This window comes from Poecilia latipinna, unplaced genomic scaffold (assembly GCF_001443285.1).
Source record: "Poecilia latipinna isolate Pla-1442-1.1 unplaced genomic scaffold, P_latipinna-1.0 Scaffold3918, whole genome shotgun sequence".
Taxonomy (NCBI): Eukaryota; Metazoa; Chordata; class Actinopteri; order Cyprinodontiformes; family Poeciliidae; genus Poecilia; species Poecilia latipinna.
Window position 1 is genome coordinate 1 of NW_015116534.1, and position 24,435 is coordinate 24,435.

A 24,435-nucleotide genomic window follows, 5' to 3' on the forward strand; every position below is an offset into this window, starting at 1 on the left:
AATGTTAGCTGGTAACAATCGGAATGCATTGTGCTAGATGTAGTTTGTAGTCAATTCGTGCTCAAAACCTATTGTAAGTCAATGTCGGCCTGTAAAATGCTGCGGGGGGCCACATAAAATGACATGGCGGGCCACATGTGGCCCGCGGGCCTTGAGTTTGACACATGTGATGTAGAAGCTGTTTCAATTTTATTTCAGTTTCATTATGGAAATACACAGTCTGATGGAGGGGAGAATCCAAACTGAAGAGCACCATCTGTCAACTCTGGGAGAGGAGAAATATGAAAAAAAAGAAAAAAAAACAAAAAAGAAAAAATGTCAATATTACCAAACCCTTAATGTGAATAAACTCAAAGACGCACATTCATGGAAAGCATGCAGGCTCTCAAGCATTGCATTACCAGAAAGATAAATGTGAAACAAGTTGTATTGACTTTTCTGTCTCAAAAAGAATTTCATAGCAAGTATAAATGCTGTTGCAGTAAAAAGCAAGATCAGAGTGCTTCTGATGTCATCCAACCTATTTTAGTGTGTTTCACTATTTTAGCAACAGTGCCTTTGGGGGTTGGGGAGGGATGTATGTGATGAACCAACACAAAGTGGCAAGAAGAACACTGCAGATTGCAGATCACCTTGAACACAAACTTTCCATTAAACATAGTGGGGGCAGTAGGAATTCGTTTTATCAGCAGAGACCAGAAAGTTAAAATTCTAAGAGTTGTTTAAAAAAATAGATGCAGCTAACTACAGGCAGACATGTAGAACTGCCCAGTTAAAGTCCAACTATTTCATAGTTTGTAGCAAGACTTGAGATGTAATCTTTACAGCTAATTTCTTCCCAATCTGAATGACTTAAGGATATTTAAAAAAGATTAGGCAAAGGATTGACTACAATTCATCACTTAGTGGTTTTTCTTTTGGTTTTGTTTTAGGACAGAAAAATCAGAAAACCAATTTGATCAGAAGCATCGAATTCATCAATTAAAGAGAGAGACGAGAGAGTGACAGAGGTTCTACTGAAAGTATTTTACTTTTCAAAATAATGTGACCATTTTGTTCCAGATATGTCTGTAATGTACAGGTCAGGATTCACAATTGAGCTTTGAAGAGCATTCTGGTGTCAGCATTTCATTCTGCACTCACGTTAAGAATGTTCAGCCTTCGAGGAGCTTACAATTTTTGAAGCAAAATGATTTTAATGTAAGCTACTTTATACCAGACTCAGAACCCTCTAACTGGTCTCAAAGTTATATGAATGAAATGTTTTCCAGGCACAAATGTGTCTACCGTTTGAGAAAGGTGATTATGTGCTGATGCAGAAATAGAGAAGCGATGGCATGAATTTATACTATTATAAATTAGTGCTTAATAAGGTGCTGTCGTTATGTATGGTGCCCATTCAGCCTTTCCCTAAATGTTCAGCTCATGTACATTGCATGTGCAACAAAATAGAAGAAAATGGTGGAAAAACACTGTCGTGATCCACCAGATTAGTACCCCACGATGCACAGGGAGTCAAAAGACAGGCATTTGCATAATGGTTCCACTTTGTCTGCTGCAAATACATCTTCTGGGAATAACCACCAAGGATAAATTAAGGTTCTTAAATGATACGTTAATGGCATCTGAAACTGGGATTCAATTCAACCCCCTCACTCCCACCCCACCAAAAAAAAAAAAGAAACACCAAACATTTAAAAGCTTTTGTGTTGTTTTAAGATATGCATGCTGTTTCTTAGATACTGAAAAGTGACGCATTGATCAAAATTTTGTGATCAATTTACAATTTCTACGTTTGAAGTGGCAACCCACTAATACTGAAATGATCCAATGCTCATTTCTTTTTAAATAACACAATATAGCACAGGGGTCTGAAGGTCCTGTAGAGGGCCAGTCTCCTGCACGTTTTAGATGTCCCAGCTACAACACAACATATTTAAATATATTTTAGCAGTGCTCTGTTGGCCTTCGTTGTATTCTAGTAGGTAATCCGGCTGTTCTACTCAGGTGTGTAAGACCTTGGACATTTCTAAAATGTGACAGCCCTCTCATTCTGGAGTCAGAGAACTATAAAATAGGGACAGAGGTGATTATGCACATGTAAGAGTGCAGGCCCTATCAAACAGTGCTTTACTATTATTTTTTTCAAACTGAGTTTGCTTATTAAACTGTTAGCTAATTCTATTAAAAGTTAGCACAGATAGGACAGCTAGTGTTATTAAAACAGCAGGCTCACCATGTGCATTCTTCTTAAAATCCTTACCTAACTCTGACATTTCTTAAAGAATGCCAATTTTCCAAATCCAATATGTTCTGCCTTCCTGGTATCTGCTAAAGATCTTGCTCTCCTCGGCTCTCTCAAAGCCAGAATGAATAGCAGACATATCTTGACATGTCATACAAAATATATTGTGGTTTTAAACATTTTTCTTTTTTTTCTTTTTTTTTTTTTGCTTTCTTACTTCATAATAATCTCGGTAAACCTGAAAACGTCTTCACACCAGAGTGGTGTTTTTAGCTGGAGGCTTAGTGTAGATCAGAAAACATGTTGTTGTGTTTTTAACCAGTCACTTACCAGCTGTTTCTAGTCACCAATCAGTATGCAAACTGTATTTACAGATGAAAAATCACATGTACTTTCAAAGGTTTTGGAGAAGATAGGTAGACAAGCAAACAGGGTTTAATAGTGAATTACACATTGAGACTCCAGCCATAAATTCTCCTTCCTGTTAAATCAACTGTAGTGTTAGATACCCTGAAGATACAAGCACCACTACCGTGGCCATTATTTCATAGAAATAAGTAAAAGGAAGACGGAACTTATTTTCTTCCTTGATAAATGACCCGACCAGCAAAAACATTTAATGGTTAGGCATGATTCCTTGCCTTAGCTACGTGCTAGTTTTGCCGTCAGTGAAACTCTTGACAAGCCACATCTGTTTGAGGGGGAAATGTTGGAGGGCTACATTTGTCACAGAAACAAATTAATAGTGTGTGTATGTGTGTGGTTTATAGTGTGACATGAATGTCTGTTGATGTGAAGCAAACTGGCTGAGAGGATGAGTTGTCACTTCTGGTTTCTCTTGAGTAAAAGCTTGTGATATCATAGAGCTGTGCAATATGGACAAAAAAAAAATCATGTTTCATTAATCAACTCAAGTTAAAAGCCTAGTGCCTACAATAATGTTAGTTTCAAAACAAAGTTTGAAACAAATTGAATGATGTTATGGATTAATAACAATGTTCAACTTGAGATAATATTGATGTAGAAATTTCATTTGCAGCTCTGTTTAAAAGTGTAAATAATGTTTATGTTTATGCAAATCAAGTTCACACTGCTCTTTGTGATTTCTTCTGTCTTCTGAAAATATAAAAGGTGTTCCAGCATTGATTATTGTCTGCCTTAATGTAGACATTAAGGTGCTGTCTACTTTATTGAATTTTGAAGCCTACATAATCATTCTTTTTGACATTTTCTGTTTGTAAATAAATTATTGAAAGTGTTCATTGTCCAGCACTATGATACAGTATTTAGTAAAACATGTTAGCCATAAATAACTATTTTAGCTTTTATAAAAGTTAAATAAAAGCAACACTTGCACACTTAACTCATACTGCTCCCCAAATATTTTTTTTGTATATCATGTAGTAGAATTGCAAAGTACTTTGTCATTCTTTAATTGATGCTATGCTCTAAATAGAGTTGACTTGCTTAATTGTATATTGATTCTTACTGTAGTAAAAATCGTTTCTGTAACATTTATTTGTTGCGGTTTTCTCTTTCTGCACAGACATTTTATATTTGACCTTGTAAGTTGCTAAAACTAACAGTAGTTTTGAGATATTCGTTTAGCAGAATATAACATAACTTTGCCTTTACCTTCCAGTTATGTCTGTTTTTTATAGAATAAACAGAATCCCAACAAATTGATTTTATTTGATTAATTAGTCTGATTATCTCATCAAGAAGCCAATCGCATATAGCTTAAGTGTAATTTAAAAACACTTTTGCTTTATCAAGTGTGATGAGTTGGTGCTTCCATAGTTGTTTACCTAGCCTGTTATAAAAGTACACATTTAAAAAACAACCACTTTTTATTTTATTTTATTTTTACTTTTAAGCACGGAAGAAATGTAAGAGCAGCAGATGGAAGAAATCAGGGCTGATTTTCTTCATTAAATTTTGTCACATACTTCGCCATCTCACTAAATCCACAAACTGTACACTAAATTTTAACACTTTTGAGACCATAACTTATTAAAACCATGGTAAACATTGACATCAGTTGCCCAAGCCTATCTTGATGTTTTATGCCCGTTTTAGCACTTCTTGGCACCTTACGGGTGATATTGTTTCCTCTGTTCCATGATATCTATACAGGGATAAAGTTTTGTCCTCATTGACAATCAATCTGTGAAATAGTCTTAATAAATATTTCACTTTGGACCTAAAAAGAATATATATTGCTAAATATAATACATTGGATATGTCTAAAGAAACAAAAAACAAATATTTATGGTTCCGAATAGTTGACATACACATAACCATAACCTATCGATCCAATTTTAATGAAGCATTTGAAAGAACCCACATTTGAACTGTTCAATCAGATTGCTTCTTTTCAGCTAGGTTTGTGCATTAAGATGTTGTCTTAGTTAATATGATTTGTCGGGCAGATGGTCCATCAGATTTCTATAGACCCGGTCACTATCAAGAATTAGGATCGGTTGTGTAACGATTAAGATATATCAAATGCTCCTTTAGCATGAATTTGAATGGTTGACAATATTGTTCTTTTGCTAAAACAACACAGTGATCTTACCAGGACTTCTTCTTTAGCTAATCTGAAGGAGCTCATCTCTCAGACGATGGTCAGCTGGGCCCAGGAGTGTCACATCCAAGACCCCAAACTCGTTCGCAAGATGTTTAGCCTTCTAAGGAGGCAGTATGACAGCATTGGGGAGCTTCTCCGGGCAATGAGGAAGACCTACACCATCAGTGCTGCCTCGGTTCAGGACACCATCCACCTCCTTGCCTCCCTCGGTCAAATCAGGTCTCTGCTGTCTGTCCGCATGGGGAAAGAGGAGGAGAAGCTCATGATTGATGGACTCAGGTAGGTTGCTGGATCATTTTTCATCATCGTATTTCAGTGTAACTTGTTGATAGACCAACACCAACTGGCTGTTTGATTATGATTACTTGTGTCACTACTATTTGGTCTGATTTGTTACCCACGTCTAGTAACAAGTCTTTTATTTTACTTTGCAGTGACATCATGAACAACAAGGTGTTTTACCAGCACCCAAACCTGATGAGAATACTGGGCATGCACGAGACCGTAATGGAGGTCATGGTGAATGTGCTGGGAGGAGACAAGTCTCAGGTTCGAAAACATCTGTATCTGCACTGATTATTATTTATCATTAGGTATCAGTCAATCAGAGAGGCACCCACTGATGTCAAAACTACTAACAATGTTACTCTTATCCTCATGAAGTTTGTGCATTTTCCAGCTTTGTGTGAAGCACTGTGTGTGTGAATTGTGGTTGTGTTTGAGTTATGCCTACTGGCGTCGTTCTGACAGCATCTTAGCAGAAAGACAGGAACAACAGAAAGTGACTGAGTGACTGGCAATGTGTGAATGTGTTACACCTTTTACATATCAACAAGGAATGAAAACATGCGGGAGTATATAAAGTTAGAAACCAGTTGTACCCAGATTAATGCAGAGCCTTTAAATCAACCTTATCTGAAATTACACCAATCCACTTCAATTTATGGTTAATGATGTTGTGAAAAAATATTAGATGAAAAGATGAAAGGACATAATCATGTTGTTTGTTTAATGCCACCTTACAGGAAATTGCTTTTCCTAAAATGGTAGCCAGTTGCTGTCGCTTCCTGTGCTATTTTTGTCGGATCAGCCGACAGAACCAGAAGGCCATGTTTGACCACCTCAGCTACCTGCTAGAGAACAGTAGTGTGGGTCTTGGTAAGTGCATCTTTGTTTTGTAGCCCCACTCTGCGATGGATAAGCTCAATTACCATGTGGTTTTACAGCATGGAGGCGGCATGGACTGGTTGGAAGTAAATCTAAAGTTTCTCTAAAAAATAACTTTCTAGATCTTTAGTTCTCATACTTTTTAGATCAAGAACAATTGCATTTTGATAGTTTCACAGTTTGAAATGTTTGCAAAGCATTACGACAATACTGTTTAGGATTTCCTTTTTTACATTGAAAATTTAAATTCAGCAAGGTTAATAAATTTGTCACTGTACTTACTCCCTTTGGGTTCTGCAGTATTCTGAAAACATCAGATCAGTCAACTTCTATGCAGATAACTACCATATTTGCTTGCATCTAAAGCCAAATAATCAGTTTACCTTAAAGCTTTTTGATGTCATCAAGGCACAGATGGTTCTTATTTCCTGAGCTTCACTGAAAACAAAAGATATGATTTTATTAAACTTGTACTATGTCATATACCCCTCTTCGCCATTTTGGTTCTCTCAAGCCATATGTCGGGTCTGTGTTAGGAATCTTATTAAGGATTTGAATGTCATATTTAATATTCAGATCAGCTTTGTTTTGCGGAGCAGCTTTCTTTAGTTAGTAACAGAAAGTAAAACCCAGCTCAATTCTGTTATCACAGTTGATTTATACATTGCACAATGTGAGCAAAATGGCAATGTTTTAATTAATTTTAATACTTTTCTTTACCTCTGTGGCATGTTTTTTTGTGTCTTGTCTGTTTTTTTAGCTCTTTGCACTTAAAAGCTCTACATGAAGTTTGTGTTTACTTTATAATTGATTGATGCTTGTATTTCTTCTTAATATGTTTAAAGGCAACCCAAATACTACTATTGGTACTTCTACCAACCATGCCTACAGGATATTAAATGACTAAAAAGTATAAAGGGGAAATATCACCCTCTGCTGTTTGTTAAGATTATGTTGCCATGGACATCAGTGGGAACTTGCATTAAAATGGAACAGTAACCAGCATTTGTGTCTTTGGCATTTTAGCTTCACCAGCGATGAGAGGATCTACGCCTCTAGATGTAGCTGCATCCTCTGTGATGGATAACAACGGCTTAGCTCTAGCACTGGAGGAACCTGATCTGGACAAGGTAGGACTTGTAGTTTCTTGTCACTCGGTAAAAGTCGGTCTGTCTGATTCCAAGACAAATTAAGATTATGGAATAATAGAAACATCAAACAAATAAATGTGCCTTATATTCGTCATTACATAATGAAAACAACATTATTTATCTGTAGGTGGTTACATACCTGGCTGGATGTGGTCTACAGAGCTGTCCCATGCTTCTGGCTAAAGGGTACCCAGACATTGGCTGGAACCCCATAGAAGGAGAGCGTTATCTCTCCTTCTTGCGTTTTGCGGTCTTCGTCAACGGTACTTCTGCTTCTACCCACACATTTCTATTTCATTCAATATGTCAGCGTTTATACCGCTCTTTTCCTCTATGAAAGCATCAAAATCTTCAAACAACTTCATTTACCTGCCTATGTTAAAACAAATGATGAATGCGTATTCAGGAAGAGCAAGCTTGTGGTTTGGTCTTGAACGTACAAGCTCATAGGGGTTTCTGTTTGTGTTCAAGGAGAGAGCGTGGAGGAGAACTCCAGTGTTGTGGTGAAACTGCTCATCCGACGTCCAGAGTGTTTTGGCCCTGCACTGAGAGGAGAGGGAGGGAACGGCCTACTGGCTGCGATGAAGGAGGCTATTAAGATCTCTGAGACTCCCGCTTTGGACCTGCCAGGCTCTGTGCATCGAGTCAGCTCTGATTTGTAAGCCATCGATTTTAAATAATGACGATCAGATGCTCCTTCTTTGACGCATGAGCTATTGTGTAGGGCCTTTTAAAATGCTTTTCATCTTCTTTTATTTATTTTTCTCTGACAGGTCAGCTGATGGCGACGATGAGGAGGAGGTGGTCCACATGGGCAATGCCATCATGTCATTCTACTCTGCCCTCATTGACCTGTTGGGACGCTGTGCCCCTGAGATGCATGTATGTGTGTTTTGATTTTTGTGACATTTTTGGTGCTTCTGCTAAACATTGATTAGAGAAGTTCTAATCAGAGATTTGTTGCTGATGTAAGATCTCTGGTAAATATGAGATCGTACACTTCTGATTTACCAGAGATTTACAATCAGCATCGTGAAGCTCTGACTTTTTGATGCTGATTTTGGATGTGTCTGATTTCTCTTTCAAAACTATACATACCAGACAATTTTCAATTTTGTGTTTTTTGAAAACAGCATGTTGCATGAGCGATTGAAAACTTAAAATGACAAAAACAGATTAACTTTATTGTATTATGATTGCTATCAAAGTGCTCTGGTGTCATCTAGCTGTATATTCTTGATGTTTTATGATTCTTAATTTTCCTGGATTTGCTTCCTTTAGCTCATCAACAAAGGAAAAGGTGAAGCTCTGCGCATTCGAGCAATATTACGTTCCCTAGTGCCCACCGAAGACCTCGTAGGAATTATCAGCATTCCCCTCAAAACGCCCATTCTCAACAAAGGTACCTGTTAGGATATTTCCCTTGAATATATAGTTTTGTTGATGTATAAAAAAATATTTTTATTTTAGAGATTTATGTTTTATACTTACATAATTTATATGCATGCATATCAGAATACTCAACACACACACACACACACACACACACACACAAAAAAAACGTTAGAAAGCTGTCTACATTTCAAGCAAAGCATAAAGTTATGGATTTCACTTCAAGTCTTTTTAGTAGCCCGATACTTTACGGTGCTCTCCCTTGACTCAGAGTAAGCCAGATGATTCCTAAGGCAAGCTGTCTTGCTCCATTGATCGATCTGAATAAGCATGACAAGATTGGACATTACATTTGCTGCTGTGTGCACTGGCTCACCGATTTTATCAGCAGCTAAACAAGGAATACCGCAAGTGAGGGCCTGGCACCAAAAAACTGCCAGCATAAATAAAGAAACACGGCTTTTCCAATCAGAAATGACTTGCTTTTATGTACCGTATATGTTTTCTTGGTCAGTTTTATCACTTTACTCATGAGTGAACTAAGCTGTTTAAATGTTGTGCTGCCTTTTTCTGTCTGTTTTGATTCTTCTCAGACGGATCAATGACTGAGCCTGACATGTCAGCTAGCTTCTGTCCAGACCACAAAGCCCCGATGGTGCTGTTTTTAGACAGGGTGTATGGTATTGAAGACCAAAGCTTTCTGCTTCATCTGCTCGAAGTCGGCTTCCTCCCCGACCTGAGGACGGCTACCACTCTGGATACGGTAATTTGAGTTGACAGCAATGTGGGACACAAAGAAATAAACATGAGCTTCAGGACCAGTAATCTCTGGACAGGAATAGTATCAGCGCCTCATAAGGCTGTGGTTTCGGCATGTATAGCTCACGCCTGAACGATTATGTTTTTAAATCTATACATAAACATATATTGATATTTTCTCTCACCAGGAGGGGCTCTGTACCACTGAGACCGCCCTGGCTATGAATCGCTACATCGGCTCAGCCATGCTGCCTCTTCTTACGCGGTGTGCCCCTCTCTTTGCTGGCACAGAGCACTATGCCACTCTTATCGACTCCACCCTGCACACTATCTACCGGCTATCCAAGGGCCGCTCGCTAACCAAGGCGCAGAGGGATGCCATTGAAGAGTGTTTACTGTCTATTTGCAAGTAAGAAACACAAGAATGGATTCAAAGTTTCTCCTACCTGTATTAAACCATTCATTTGAACTGCATTTTTTAGTGGCTGTCAAGGGAAATTACATTATAACTCTCAGCTCAGTTTACTGATTTATTCTTTTATGTCGGCGTGATGAGTTTGATCGGAGTTTCAATATGCCCAGAGCAAAAGTGTTATCTCTGTGCAGACACCTCCGCCCCTCCATGCTCCAGCAGCTCCTGCACCGTCTCGTCTTTGACGTGCCCTTGCTGACTGAATACTGCAAGATGCCTCTAAGGGTTAGCGATACTTAATCTCTTATATCTTAAATAAAGTGTCTTGAATTTTTTCGTTTTACTTTTCCCTCTTCCCTATTTTTCCTCTCTAACCTCTTTTATTTCTGTGTGGTTTTTGTATACTCACACTTTGTTCCTTGGATGTGTTGGGTTGTCAGCTTTGTAGGGAAATACTAAAACCTTATCCACCCCAGTTCAACAGACAGTGTGGCTTTTAATGTGATAAACTGCAGGCTACTGGTCTACGCCCCGCCCCCTCCCCCCCCCCCACACACACACACACACACTTTAAATCTGAGACATGGGAAAAGTGGTAACACATTTATAAAAACCTGCCATTTATGATTTAAAAATAATGAAGTAGGTGTTGGATTTTATGGTTACGTGCTTTTAGGCTGTAAAGTGTTTCTTTGGAAAGAATGTAATGGTTAACAACTGGTCTTCAAATTTATATAAACTCTTAATCTTACTTCCATGTCCATAGCACACTTATTTATTACAATAAGTGTTCCTCTTTGTATTAATTGCCTCCAGCTTCTAACCAACCACTATGAGCAGAACTGGAAGTACTACTGCCTCCCCTCAGGATGGGGCAGCTTCGGCACAGCATCTGAAGATGAACTTCTGCTCACCAAGAGGATCTTCTGGGGGGTGTTTGATTCTCTTTCTCAGAGGGTAAGGTGCTCTTTTGTGGCATTTGTTTCAGAACATTGTTTTGTTATACGTGAATTTCACACGTTCGAAATCACATGTAAGGATATGTGCTCGCACGTGATTTTGATTTTGAATAATTTATTTAATGATGTACTATGTGAAACGTAAATTTCTATGTAAATCTCCTAGAGACATAAGTCGTGGCAATTTGAAGCTCATGGAGTTACACAAAAAATGGTGCATAGACCTAGCCAGTGTAGTGGTTTTCTATTCATACTGACCACACAGTGTGCACTTACAATACAAATATGATTCAACCAGCTGCATTCACAAATGCTCATATTACATCAAGATCAGCATGGAAACATGTTAACACAAATTACACATGTGAAATTAATATCTTGCAGTATATATTTAAACAAATGTTTCTCATATCAGATTTAGCATGAAATTGTTTTATTTCCTGATGTAAACGTTTGTTTTATCTGTCTATCTGTCCAGGAAACAACAATTTTTGGAAAGCATAAACTTTATGTGTTTTTCTCTATAAAATCTATACTTCATTTTTGACCAACTTTTTCTTCCGCCATTTTCTCTTTCTGGTGTTTATCTGCTATTGGCCAATAAATTTGTTTCTATAAAGTAGATCTAAAAAAGAAACAAGTCAAGAAAAAAAAAAAACAGAACTCATCAGTCTTTTATTAATTTGTATGTATGCAAGGAAATGCTTTCGACGTGTTAGCATTGCAGATCGCCAGACTCAGCACATCTCACTAAATGCCCCATCACGGAAACAGGCTGTGCAAAGAGTTGGGCAGAGAACATCAATATCTGGACAGCCCATCATTGATCCAAGTCCTTAAGTGTGCTGGTTCTTCAGGCTTTAGAATAATTCTTCATTAATGTCTCTTCCTCTGACCCATCCGGTTTAAATTAAATGTAAAACACATTACTTGATTTGTTGAGGACAGTTCCTTCTCTGTGAAATGTTGTATAACAGAATTTATTTGATAAATTTTGCCTTTTTCTTTCCCGTTGCAGAAGTACGACCCAGAGTTATTTAAGATGGCCATGCCGTGTCTCAGTGCTATAGCTGGAGCTTTGCCACCAGACTATGTGGATGCCTCCATTAGCACGGCCGTTGAAAAGCCTGTTTCTGTGGATGCTCAGGGAAACTTTGACCCCAAACCCATCAATACTGCTAAGTAAGCCATTATAGACTCTAAAATCAATGAGAAAAACAGCATCATTCTGACTAAATATATTGAGTAATGACATGTTAATGACTTTGCTAACATGTGTCAGCTCACGCTTTGAGAGTAATTGGTGCCCTCTTTTTTCTTTTTTTTTTTTTAGCTTTGTGTTACCAGAAAAACTTGAACATTTGACCAACAAATATGCTGAGCATTGCCATGAGAAATGGTCTGCAGAGAAGGTAATGTTAAACACAATTCTTGGATTGCAGGTGACGTTTGGGGAGATGTGGGTTGTTAAATTGGAGAGAATTCCAATCAAAGCACGATGAATGTTTTGAGAAATTAATAAGATCAAAATAAAAGATGGGCAGACAACGATAATTCTCATCCTTCTTTTAGCGACTGCTCAGACTGCATTGTAACATATGTTGAACATTTAAGTAAAACTTACAATAGCAAGTCCTGAAAACATTGTAACTCTTAAATTTGTGGTGTACTTCACCTTGTTTACTGAACAGTGGGATCAGTGAATATTACTTCTCCTTCAACTTTTGTTTCTGCTTGTATCTCAGGTGCTGCTGGGGTGGAAATATGGGGACTGTGTGGATGAGAAAGCTAAAACTCACCCTCAGTTAAGGATCTACAAAGCCCTGACAGAAAAGGTAAAAACACGTGCTTAGAATAGCAGCGTAAAGGCTCATGCCTATTTGCTTGCATGTTGTTTTTTTATTTTTTATTATTGTGTTGCAGGAGAAGGAGATTTACAGATTGCCCATTAGGGACTCGCTTAAAAGCATGCTGGCCATGGGCTGGAGCATCGACAGGACAAAGGATGGAGAGAGCATGTCTCTGCAGAGGGAAAATGAGAAAATGAGGAAAATATCTCAAGCTTCTCAGGTACGGTTTGTTCGTTTTTTTTTTTTGTCACACAAATACAATTTTGCTCAGTTTCATTTTTATTATTGAGTCTGTGTTTCTGTTACTATAGTGAGACAAAATTTTGTTGTTGATGCAGAATTTTAAAGAGATATCTACCGATCAGACATGCTGGTTAGAGCAATCCTGAAAAAAAAAAAAAAAAAAAAAAAAACCCTTTAGGGGATGGAAAAGATTTGAGATTTTCCTCAAATCTCAAATCAACCTCAATGAAAGGTTGAACAACATTGTTCAGCCTTTCATGGTTTAAATCTTATTTGTGTGTCAAATGGCCCAATTAAAGTTTATATTTAAAATTAGATGAACATCTGTGGTGAAACTTGAACACTCATGTTCATAGATGTTTTCCAGTCTGACTGAATTTAAGCTATTACGGAAAGAAGAATAAGCCAATACCCAATAAAAGACATAATAAAATGTGAAAAGAGTATGAATAGTGTGAATACTTTACCAAGGTCCTAAATATACTTGAAAAAAATCAGTGCTACTCTTTCTGTTTGAAACAGAACACAGAGAATCAGTCAAAATTGCGACAAGAATTATCTTTCACAACCCTTCAATTGTGCACTTTCTACTATTTGCCCAATAGTAATTAATATTGTCTTGAGTTTTGAAAATATGAGCTTAAGTTTTTAGCTGTTGTCAAATGCTCCTATTTTTGCAGCATTGCTACTTTGTAAGGATTTATGCAGATCACTCATTCTGTGTTAATCTCTTTCCACAGAAGCTCTTAAATCAATGAGTGCTCCTTTATGAAATCCTTTTAAGGGAGAAATCTTGTTTCATCAAAATGTTTATTTGTTGCTGGAAGCTGACATTGTCTCACTTTAAATCTACATGTGTTTCCAGGCTAATGGTTTTAATCCCAGCCCAGTAGACACAAGTAATGTGACTTTGTCCAGAGAACTGCAGGTGAGAAACTCAGCTTTATTGTATTGTATTTTTTTTTCCCCTTTTTAAATCAAAGGAGCTTGTAAATGCACATCAGATCAAAGCAGTCTGTTCTGAATATGGATGAGTTTTGTGGGCGGGAAAAGGGTTCCTCACTGAGTTTGTCTCTTTTTGTCTTCACTCCAAGGGTATGGTGGAAGTAATGGCTGAGAATTACCATAACATCTGGGCCAAGAAGAAGAAAAGTGACCTTGGAAGCAGAGGTGCATAGTTAATGAAGTGTATTAGGAATGCAAACTGCACAAAGACACCAGCCAAACATACATATTGTTTATGTTTGCATGTGGGTGGATTACAAAGCCATGTACGGTTGTTACTGTTGTCTTTTTCATGTACTTCTGTAAATATGCATGAGAGCCTCTGTGTTCTTGACAAATTAGGTTCAGCCACTCTGTTTGCCCTCACACATTGAACGGTGAGGGAGTAAATCACATCTGAACACAGGGCTATTTGTCGTTTCAGGCGGAGGAACTCATCCTCTCCTGGTGCCCTATGACACGCTGACAGCCAAGGAAAAGGCCCGTAATCGAGAAAAAGCCCTGGACCTTTTTCGCTTCCTGCAAATTAATGGCTATAGCATTACAAGGTCAATATGCTGTGACTATGTCATTGCCATTGTGTTAAGATCTTAGCTGCACTTTATAACTATCACTGGTTGATTGACTGCTTTATTAAGTGCTATCAAAAGTAAATATAATGGTTTAAGAATGGTATTTTACAAACAAGGTCTTATGTTGCAGAGGTTTGAAGGACTTGGAGCAGGATTCCTCTTCCATGGAAAAAAGGTTTGCCTATAAATTCCTCAAGAAGCTGCTGAAGTATGTCGATTCAGCCCAGGACTTTATCGCCCACTTAGGTATGATGCTGTTCCAGAGCATTAAAGTAGACTTGTGGATTTCTTGTTGTCTAAAATAGAACATATTTCCTCAATCCAGAGTCGATGGCAGCCAGTGGAAAAACAGACAGGTCCCCTCATGAACAAGAAATCAAGTTTTTTGCCAAAGTACGGAAAGTTAACAAATACAAATATCTAGAAGTTCATTATTTTGTTATTTTTTTTGCTGTGGATTTTGCCTAATCTTACATTCATTGTTGGTGGTCTTCAGGTTCTCCTCCCACTCATCGATCAATATTTCAAGAACCACTCTTTGTATTTCCTCTCCTCTCCCAACAAGAACCTAAGCTGCAGTGGTTACGCCTCCAACAAAGAGAAGGAAATGGTCACCAGGTAGAAATTCACACGTTTACTGACAACAAACGTTGTGAGCACAGAAAACATGTGCCTTGCTGCATGTTTTCTGCCTGAAATCTGAATCACTTCATTTATGTAAGTCACTGTGATTTTCTGATTTTTTTTTTCTCCCTATTTCTGCTCTTCATGGTACAGCCTATTTTGTAAACTGGCAGCTCTTGTCAGACATAGGATTTCTCTTTTTGGTAAGCTGACACTTATTAGTCAGTGATGTTCTTGCAAATGTGTTTTTTGTGTAACACCTTTTATAGATCATCCCCTGCAACCTTTTGTTACCAATTCATAAGAACACCTGTCCGCTGTCTGCGTTGGACTTAAAAACTAAGGCCTGCATTATTGGAAAAAGTAATGCAGTAGCAAAATCAGTGATAATTATTGTGATGACAGCATCTCTTGGGTTTTTAGCATCCTGAGCACTATAATCAGGTTTGGACATTCATTGCTGTCTGACTCCATCCAAGACGCAAAATTAATTTACCATCATTCATTAGTTTATTTTTGCAGCAACTAGTCTTCAGAATAAACAAATATTAAATAATTTGGCATTTATTTGCAAAATTAATTAGGGATTCTTCCCCTATTACTTGGGTTACTGTTTACATAAAAAAGGCAAACAAAATACAAGATTTAAATTGCATTTATTAAACAGAGCAACAGAGGAAAACCAATTAAGCTCACCAAATGCAAAACAAAAGAAAGGGGAAAAAAATTACATTGGCATGCAAATTGTGAGTTAGAATGTGCTTTCCAATGAGGCTCATCTGTCAGAATATTTTTATCTTAAGAAATTTTAGCACATAACCAAACCTCTTGTAAAGGTTAATTATTTTTGTAGATTTTTTTTCCTTATTCATATAAAGGTGCATTTAATTATTTCTTTCATGAGTCATGTCAAAAAGTCAACAGAAAAAGCTGCTGTGTTCATGCTAATGGCCTTTGTGTTGTTTTGTAGGGAGTGATTCCACCACCATGGTCAGCTGTCTGCACATCCTGGCACACACTCTCGACACCAGGTGCGTACAAATTAGGCAGAGCCCAAAGCACACAAGAAACTTGGCAGCTTAGGGTTTCCTTCCTAAAAAAAAAATAAAATAAAAGCTCAAGGCTATTATTTTAGGTAACCATGAACCGCTTTGAAAGCCATTGACACCTTTTCTTTGTTAAGTGGATCTAATGTGACCTGGATGCTTTGCAGCACATTGGTTTTCTTTTCAGCATTTTCCTTTAGACAGTCTTTATTTTTATACTGGTATTAACAAAGAACTTCCATTGACATTAAAATAAGGCAGAACACATTTCATGCAGCACTTGTTGCCTGAGGCTCATAATGCTCTTTAGAGACAAGGTACTGTTTGTAAATGCAGCTCATACATAATGAGGCTAAATCAGCATTGCATTATGGCGTCTTGTTTATGCTGAAGAGCTACAGATGATGCCCACATAAGCGTTTCTCATCTCTGCCTTCTTTGTTCCCTGACACATCAAGGCCTAACAATGGGTAATTTATTTACTTATGTTATGAACTGTGAAATGCTGAAAATGAACACACTAATCATATTAATGTGTTGTGCTGTTTCATGAAGTTTCTGTCTTAGCTTCAGAAATGGCTGACTCACCTTGAATTTCAATTTTCTCCCAGTTCACTGGGTAAATAATTAATGGCACAGTTTCTGGACAGACGGGCTAATGCTCGGGAATTTTATATCATGTGTGAAACTGTTACAGACTGTTAGGTTGTAGCAATTGCATTTATGCATATTAAGTAGTATCTGTGCTATACACGCCAGTGGTTCCATACCAATTGCTTTGAGTTATTTTTTTTTTTATGCTCTTGTTAAATCTAACAGGACAGTAATGAAGTCGGGCTCGGAGCAGGTCAGGGTGGGGCTCAGGACTTTCTTTGAGAACGCTGCGGAGGACTTAGAGAAGACCTTTGAGAACCTGAAGCTGGGGAAGTTCACTCACTCTCGCTCCCAGATGAAAGGCGTGTCGCAGAATATCAACTACACAACTGTGGCTTTGCTTCCCATCCTAACTGCTCTGTTTGAGCACATCACTCAACACCACTTTGGAGTAGATCTGCTTTGTAAGTCCTGACAAAGAGGGAATGATCAAAGGTGGTGGGTTCTTTTTTTTACTTTGTTTTGAAGCTGAAAAATACTTTTATCAGATGTGAAATCTTTTAACACTTGAACACCTGATTGAACAGATCTTACATGCAAGACTTGTTCCAGTATACTGCAGAATACCGTGCTCATATTAGTTCCAAGTAATAAAGTTGATTTCTAAGCTTTGACAATGATCTCCATCCATCCATTGAGAGACATGGCCAGACAATCACTTGATTTTACTTTATTTAATTTATTTGATTGGGACACTGCAAATTAGCCAGCATTACCACAATTCATGGCAGTGTAGATATGCCAAAATTAGCACATTAAGTAAGTTCAAAAAACAAAACACCTCACTACGCAGTTCACAAGACAGCAGTACAGCACACATAGTTCTTTTAAAAGAAGCCACAATAACTAGCAGACGGATAGAAACAATCGATCAATCAGTTGATCATCAGATCTTATACATCCATGTACATATACTGCAAAAACACTGCAGTAAAAGTACACAGATCTCTTTCCAGATTTACAGCCTAATTGTAACTTTTTTTCCTCTATTTTTTTTCCTCAGTGGATGATGTGCAGGTGTCCTGCTATCGAATCCTGACCAGCCTCTTTGCTCTTGGCACTGGGAAAAACATCTATGTCGAAAGGTATCCTCAGCGTAGATTTTTAAGTGCAGAGAATAACTTAACAGAAGAAAAAGAAAACACATAGTCATTTAATAATTTTGTATCTCTAAGGCAGCTGCCAGCTCTCGGTCAGTGTCTGGCCACTCTTGCTGGCGCCATGCCTGTAGCCTTCCTGGAGCCAAAGCTCAACACGCACAACCCCTGCTCCGTTTTTAATACCAAGAGTGCCAGAGATCGAGCAGGTGAGTTACAAATTGATGATAAAAGTCAAGCCTTCATTATTCTAGAACAATTTCCCCCATTACCAGTGGACACATTTAAAAACAGCACAACCTGGTATTACTAAAGCTTCCGTAACAATGTGTGAATAAAACCCTCGCTATGTTTTAGTGCTGGGAATACGAGAATCAGTTGAGGAGATGTGTCCTGGCATGCCGCGGCTTGACGGGCTCATGAAAGACATCAATGACATGGCTGAGTCTGGTGCGCGCTACACCGAAATGCCCCATGTGATCGAGGTGGTGCTGCCCATGCTGTGCAACTACTTGTCCTACTGGTGGGAGAGGGGCCCTGAAAACCAGGCTGCCAGTGGTGGAAGCACTTACTGCACTACGGTCACCTCGGAGCACCTCAGCCTCATCCTCGGCAACATCCTCAAGATCCTCAACAACAACCTAGGCATCGACGAGGCCTCCTGGATGAAGAGAATTGCAGGTACTGATGGAGTTTATATATCTAACAGACACAATCAGTCTTTGAATTGTTGCATTGCTGAATTATAAATCAGATGGCTTAAAATTTGGATCTTTTTTTATTCAATGTTTAGTTTATGTGCAACCTATCATTAGTAAGGCTCGCGCAGACCTGCTCAAGAGCCACTTCTTGCCCACCCTGGAGAAACTAAAGAAGAAGACAGTAAAAGTGGTGGCTGAAGAGGAGCTTCTGAAGGCCGACAGTAAAGGAGACACCCAGGAGGCCGAGCTGCTCATTTTGGATGAGTTTGCTGTGCTCTGCAGGGATCTTTATGCATTTTACCCCATGCTCATCCGCTATGTGGACAACAACAGGTTAAATAAGTGATAGTTATTATTTTATAGTTGAAATGTTATTGCACAATTTGAAAAAAACCAAAAAAACCTATGTTTACATCATTTTTATTTTATTTTATTGCAGGTCTAGGTGGCTGAAAGAACCAGATTCAGACTCCAATGAGCTCTTCAGAATGGTTGCAGAGATTTTCATCCTCTGGTGCAAGTCTCATGTAAATGATTCCTTTGTTCTTTAGCTTACACCAAAGTATCCATATCACTAAAACTATTCATTGGGATTTGATGTGATACAAAAACACAAGTAGTGCATAAATGAATAGAGCATTTACAGTTTTATCGATAAGAATCTGACAAGTATGTGCGTCTGGATTCAGTCACCTTTATTCTTATGTCCTTGAATAAAACCCAATGCAGCATTTTAAGACGTTTGAGTTGTTTGCCCAGTTTGTGATAGAAATTGGCAAACTCTCCAAAATCCTAAAATGTGCCCTCAAAGGGTTTTTGCTGATTTTACGAATTTTGAAGTGAGTTTGTGATCCTCTAAACTGCTGATGTTTTCGAAACAGTTTCTATTGTCTGTTGTGAAGCCATCGCTCCGTGCAGTATGACAGACCTGGTGGGGATGGAGAAAGGGAAGCTGGTCAGAGTAAATAAAATATAGATGGAGCTAAATACAACACAATCTGGGAATGAAAACCTGATTTAGTTTGCATAAGCTTCAAGAAAATAGCAGAGGTTTTCCCTTCTCACTGACAAAAGCCCTAAACATAAAACCAGAGCTGCTTTGGAAGGGTTTTGATCGATGGATGGCCTTGTGTTAGAATGGTCCATATAGTCCAGACCCTAAATCTAATCAAAATTTGAAAAAAATGATGTGCACAAATGCTCTTTGAATTAGTCCCTATCCCTTCTGATTGAGTTGTAATTGCAGCAAAATGTGCTTCTATAGTACTGACTCCCACTGCAAAGTTATTCATCACTTGAGTTAGTCCATCACATATAATCTCAATAAAATATGTTGGGATTGTAATCTTAAGAAATTACAATCCCAACATATTTTATTGAGATTAAAATATGTTGGGATTGTAATTTCTTAAGATTTTGGTTGTAACTTGACAAAACATGAAAATTTATAGACTGACATGTATTATTTCTTTTCTTTTTTTTTTTCCTTTTTTTTTTACCCAGAACTTTAAAAGAGAAGAGCAAAACTTTGTGGTTCAAAATGAAATCAACAACCTTTCTTTCTTGACTGGAGACAATAAAACAAAGATGTCAAAGGTATGTTGATTTACTGCCATGTTTCTTCACAGGGATGAACTCAAATTTACTTGTTCTGGACTTTACATGCAGCAGATTGATGAGCTTTAATCTAAATTATTTACTGTTTCCATGAGATGTAAAAAAAAAAAAAAAAGAGCAAACCACTATAAACATGGCCATTAATAGGACACATGTTAACATCTTCTCTGCCATGTAAAAAAATCTTTATTTTGTCAATACATGTGCTCATATGTTAACATGAAAATGCTATGAGAATATCACAGAATCGGGGTGTTCACTCCTACAACAATACACACACATCTGAGAGGATTTAGAAATCTAAATCAAATTTTTAAGGAATACACTATGGAGCCTTCTGACATCATATCTTTTAAATCTTCTATGTGTGTGTATATCATGTGCATGGTTATTACAAAAAAAACAAAACAAAAAAAAACACTAGTTTTCATTCCTCAGCTTCAGTACATCTGCTTGGTTGAGCACTTTGAAGAAAAATAAAATGTTTTTCATTGCACTGCATGTCCGTATGAGGAGGACTTTGTGCCTCCATTATTAACCGCCCTCTCATCCCTTTTTTCCCCCTAACTGCTTCTTTCTGTTTGTCTCCATCTATCCCTCTAACTCAAAACAGTCCTTTAAGGAAAAGGTAGAGTGATGCAGTGCATGTGCTGTTAACCTGCCAGCTTACAAGCATACAAGCCAATAGGCTTGTATGCTCTTGTCACCAAGCAGAAAAGCCAATAGCTTGTGCCTGATGTGCTATGTAGTCTATAGTTTAGTTATATATTATGCTACCTGGTAATTTGTGGCCTCCATTTATCAGTGTGTGACATGGTCAGTTTGTTCATCCCTCACTGCTGTATCGGTCAACCACAGTTCATCTGGTATAAAAAGCTTTGTCCCTCTGCAGCATCTTATGTGATTATGTATGTTTGCAGTTGATTGATCGTGATACCCCTCTGTCTGTAGTCAATAGTTAAAAGCTATATGTGTATTTTGTTGTTAGTCTGTCGTTAGCATTTCCATATGTGTGTTTGTGTTTTCAAGATATATTGATATTTGTGAGGAAATATGTGTTTTTACTGAGCCGATTGTGGAGTTTTGCACACAGTAAGTGCTTTGAATCTTCTCCAATGCTACCAGCCACTGAATTTTGACCAATAAATTAAAGCTTCTAGTTTTTACTTGCCACTACATGTGTTTTTTTTTTTGTTTTTTTTTGAGTATGTCATGATGAACTTTTCAGTCTGGAGGACAAGACCAGGAGAGGAAACATAAGAAGAGGCGCGGCGAGTTTTACTCCATTCAGACCTCATTAATTGTGGCCGCTCTGAAGAAGATGCTGCCAATCGGCCTCAACATGTGCACCCCTGGGGATCAGGAGCTGATTTCTCTTGCCAAGACTCGCTACCTCATGGTGAGAACCCATTTGAAAAAAAGATTGAAACACTTACATGAGAGCAACACTGCCTAAAGAAATGCAAATTGATGCTCTAAAAGAAAATACTTGAACGTCTCAAAGAATTTTTGATACTCCTTGAAGTTTTTCATATTTTCTTTTTTTAGTTTTCATCTCTTGTGATGCACCAACACATTATTAAGTTAATTTAAAGAAAGTCAAGAATTTGAAGCACATATTTGTATTCAGCTGCAGTAGCTATCCATTTTGATGCATCTATATGTTTTCTATTGGTTGTGTTTTAGCTGATGTAAGGTCAAGACTTTTTCTTTATTGGAGAAAAATGGAAATGCCATCAGAATTTCTTCTGCCTTTTCTGCTGCTTCAAGCTTGATGTTTTGTGACCTTATTTTTTGAAATGGCTTTGCTGAACCTCTTATTATGGCCTGCCATTTTCTATCCTGCATGCCATTTGTAGCAAGTCTCCCTCTCTCTCTTTATCTCCTCCTTACAGAAAGATACAGATGAAGAGGTTAAAGACCACATACATCAAAATTTGCACCTTCGAGAAAAGGTACAAAAGCAACATTTAAGTACATTTCCTCATTAATCAACATTTTGTCAATTTACTTTGCTTTCAATTTTATCTGAATATTCTCTTAGTCTGAGGACCCTGCTGTGCGGTGGCAGCTGAACCTGTATAAGGACATTGTGATGAGGATTGAAAGCCCACCTGACCCTGAACGAGTGGTTGACCGTATCCAAAGGATCTCTGCTGCCATCTTTAATCTGGAACAGGTCAAAATAAAGACACATTACTCATTGGTGGATGTGATGGCATTAACTATTTTATATTAAAAATACAGTTGGAATGATTTCAGTTGGAAGACGTGATGGTAATCGGGTTTTAAATATCATGAAAAGCATAGAAGGTACCACAACAGATAGATCAGGGGTGTCAAACTCAATTTCACCGAGGGCCACTTCAGCATATTGGCCACCCTCAACAGGCCACATTGACGGTACAGATCAGGAGGGCATCCCTGCTAAAACACACCCCAGACAAAAGGTTGACTTCCCTCATTCAGGTCTGTAGAGGCTTATAATGAGTCAATGGTCCAGGTGTGTTAGAGAAGGAATGCATCTAAAGTTGCAGATGGTAGCTCTGGAAAACTAGACTTGGGCACCCCTAGCATAAATGTATAAAAATACAATGTTAAAAACAAATTAAACACCTAATATTGTTAAATAAGTGATTTTATGTATTGAAATTTTAAATATTACATTTGAGTTTCCATGGATGTAAAAATTACTGCTCAGTTTAAAAATTACATTATTTAAATCAGTGTTTAAAGGCAAGCAAACAAATAATAAAAACAAGTCACATGGGCAAACATAGACTTTATGCAAAGATTTAGTCTCAGAGGCAACTGAAATCAATTAATTAAAAACATTCTTTCTGAATACAAACCTTTGGTTGAAATGTAGTTTGTAGTCAATTTGTGCTCAAAACCTATTTTAAGTCAATCATTGGCCTATAAAATGCTGGGGGGCCACATGTGGCCCGCGGGCCTTGAGTTTGACACATGTGCATTACGCCATAGAACTGCCAATTGGTAATTGAAGTAAAGTAGCTTTGATTTCAAAGAAGTCGATTGGCAAATGAACCATCACCAAAGAGGAAGGCTCTTGTTGTCTCATTGCACCCCAAGAGATACATAACCGACAAAAACCATTTCTGTCTGGTTTTGAACCAGAGACCTTTTGCGTGTTAAGCAAATGTGATAACCACTACACTACAGGAACTGAACTTCTCTGCTTTGTTTCAGTTTGAGGTTCCAAAGTTGATAATGTGAGATGCAACATGAAAATTTCAACTGAGGATTGCACTCAGATGCCTGGATTCAGANACATGAAAATGTCAACTGACGCTTGCACTCAGATGCCTGGATTCAGAGTACAGACCATGACACCACAGAACCCTTGTTGACCTTTAGTAAACACCTGTGATGAATAGAACATACTAAATCTGTTTCTGTCTGGTTTCAAACCAGACACCTTTTGCATGTAAAGCAAATGTGATAACCACTACACTACAGGAACTGAACTTCTCTGCTTTGTTTCAGTTTGAGGTTCCAAAGTTGATGATGCGAGATGCAACATGAAAATGTCAACTGACGCTTGCACTCAGATGCCTGGATTCAGAGTACAGACCATGACACCACAGAACCCTTGTTGACCTTTAGTAAACACCTGTGATGAATAGAACATACTAAATCTGTTTCTGTCTGGTTTCAAACCAGACACCTTTTGCATGTAAAGCAAATGTGATAACCACTACACTACAGGAACTGAACTTCTCTGCTTTGTTTCAGTTTGAGGTTCCAAAGTTGATGATGTGAGATACAACACATGAAAATTTCAACTAAGGCTTGCACTCAGATGCCTGGATTCAGAGTACAGACCATGACACCACAGAACCCTTGTTGACCTTTAGTAAACACCTGTGATGTATAGAACATGCAAAATCTGTTTCTGTCTGGTTTTGAACCAGAGACCTTTTGCATGTAAAGCAAACGTGATAACCACTACACTACAAGAACTGAACTTCCCTGCTTTGTTTCAGTTTGAGGTTCCAAAGTTGATGATGTGAGATGCAACGCATGAAAATGTCAACCGAGGCTTGCACTCAGATGCCTGGATTCAGAGTACAGACCACGACACCACAGAGTAAACTCCTGTGATGAATAGAACATACTAAATCTGTTTCTGTCTGGTTTCAAACCAGACACCTTTTGCATGTAAAGCAAATGTGATAACCACTACACTACAGAAACTCATGCTCTTTGGAGTGTTCCTGGTGGATGATCCACATTATGTTAGAGACTAACGTCAACGATGGGCATGGAACAATGTCAAATACTTAAACCACAGATCCTCTCAGAGAGCACAGTAACTTGGTGAACAAAC

General features: G+C 38.0%; 1 protein-coding gene and 1 non-coding gene across 5 annotated transcripts in view; one reads left to right on the forward strand and one right to left on the reverse strand.

The window, feature by feature from the left end:
- The first annotated feature begins 4,846 nt into the window (after nucleotides 1-4,846).
- The window catches only part of LOC106941878 (ryanodine receptor 3-like), a 48,974-nt gene continuing 29,385 nt past the window's right edge, over nucleotides 4,847-24,435 (forward strand). For 2 of the 4 annotated variants that reach the window (XM_015025015.1, XM_015025018.1), the window contains exons 1-35: nucleotides 4,847-5,114; nucleotides 5,270-5,384; nucleotides 5,861-5,993; nucleotides 7,029-7,132; nucleotides 7,281-7,416; nucleotides 7,625-7,811; nucleotides 7,927-8,035; nucleotides 8,435-8,555; nucleotides 9,139-9,308; nucleotides 9,493-9,713; nucleotides 9,911-10,001; nucleotides 10,533-10,673; nucleotides 11,694-11,857; nucleotides 12,009-12,087; nucleotides 12,421-12,510; nucleotides 12,599-12,745; nucleotides 13,634-13,696; nucleotides 13,863-13,938; nucleotides 14,198-14,321; nucleotides 14,476-14,591; nucleotides 14,671-14,738; nucleotides 14,842-14,963; nucleotides 15,123-15,172; nucleotides 15,940-16,000; nucleotides 16,835-17,073; nucleotides 17,673-17,754; nucleotides 17,845-17,975; nucleotides 18,124-18,447; nucleotides 18,560-18,800; nucleotides 18,907-18,994; nucleotides 19,971-20,063; nucleotides 20,698-20,712; nucleotides 21,313-21,483; nucleotides 21,980-22,039; nucleotides 22,129-22,263. In XM_015025015.1, the coding sequence (XP_014880501.1) occupies nucleotides 4,870-5,114; nucleotides 5,270-5,384; nucleotides 5,861-5,993; nucleotides 7,029-7,132; nucleotides 7,281-7,416; nucleotides 7,625-7,811; nucleotides 7,927-8,035; nucleotides 8,435-8,555; nucleotides 9,139-9,308; nucleotides 9,493-9,713; nucleotides 9,911-10,001; nucleotides 10,533-10,673; nucleotides 11,694-11,857; nucleotides 12,009-12,087; nucleotides 12,421-12,510; nucleotides 12,599-12,745; nucleotides 13,634-13,696; nucleotides 13,863-13,938; nucleotides 14,198-14,321; nucleotides 14,476-14,591; nucleotides 14,671-14,738; nucleotides 14,842-14,963; nucleotides 15,123-15,172; nucleotides 15,940-16,000; nucleotides 16,835-17,073; nucleotides 17,673-17,754; nucleotides 17,845-17,975; nucleotides 18,124-18,447; nucleotides 18,560-18,800; nucleotides 18,907-18,994; nucleotides 19,971-20,063; nucleotides 20,698-20,712; nucleotides 21,313-21,483; nucleotides 21,980-22,039; nucleotides 22,129-22,263 (4,512 nt within the window). In that variant the 5' untranslated portion in view covers nucleotides 4,847-4,869. The remainder of the gene's footprint in view (nucleotides 5,115-5,269; nucleotides 5,385-5,860; nucleotides 5,994-7,028; nucleotides 7,133-7,280; nucleotides 7,417-7,624; nucleotides 7,812-7,926; nucleotides 8,036-8,434; nucleotides 8,556-9,138; nucleotides 9,309-9,492; nucleotides 9,714-9,910; nucleotides 10,002-10,532; nucleotides 10,674-11,693; nucleotides 11,858-12,008; nucleotides 12,088-12,420; nucleotides 12,511-12,598; nucleotides 12,746-13,633; nucleotides 13,697-13,862; nucleotides 13,939-14,197; nucleotides 14,322-14,475; nucleotides 14,592-14,670; nucleotides 14,739-14,841; nucleotides 14,964-15,122; nucleotides 15,173-15,939; nucleotides 16,001-16,834; nucleotides 17,074-17,672; nucleotides 17,755-17,844; nucleotides 17,976-18,123; nucleotides 18,448-18,559; nucleotides 18,801-18,906; nucleotides 18,995-19,970; nucleotides 20,064-20,697; nucleotides 20,713-21,312; nucleotides 21,484-21,979; nucleotides 22,040-22,128; nucleotides 22,264-24,435) is intronic. The other 2 variants (XM_015025016.1, XM_015025019.1) reach the window with 1 other exon arrangement.
- Nucleotides 23,199-23,271, reverse strand: trnav-aac (transfer RNA valine (anticodon AAC)). The gene has a single exon. It is a non-coding gene; the product is annotated as a tRNA-Val (tRNA).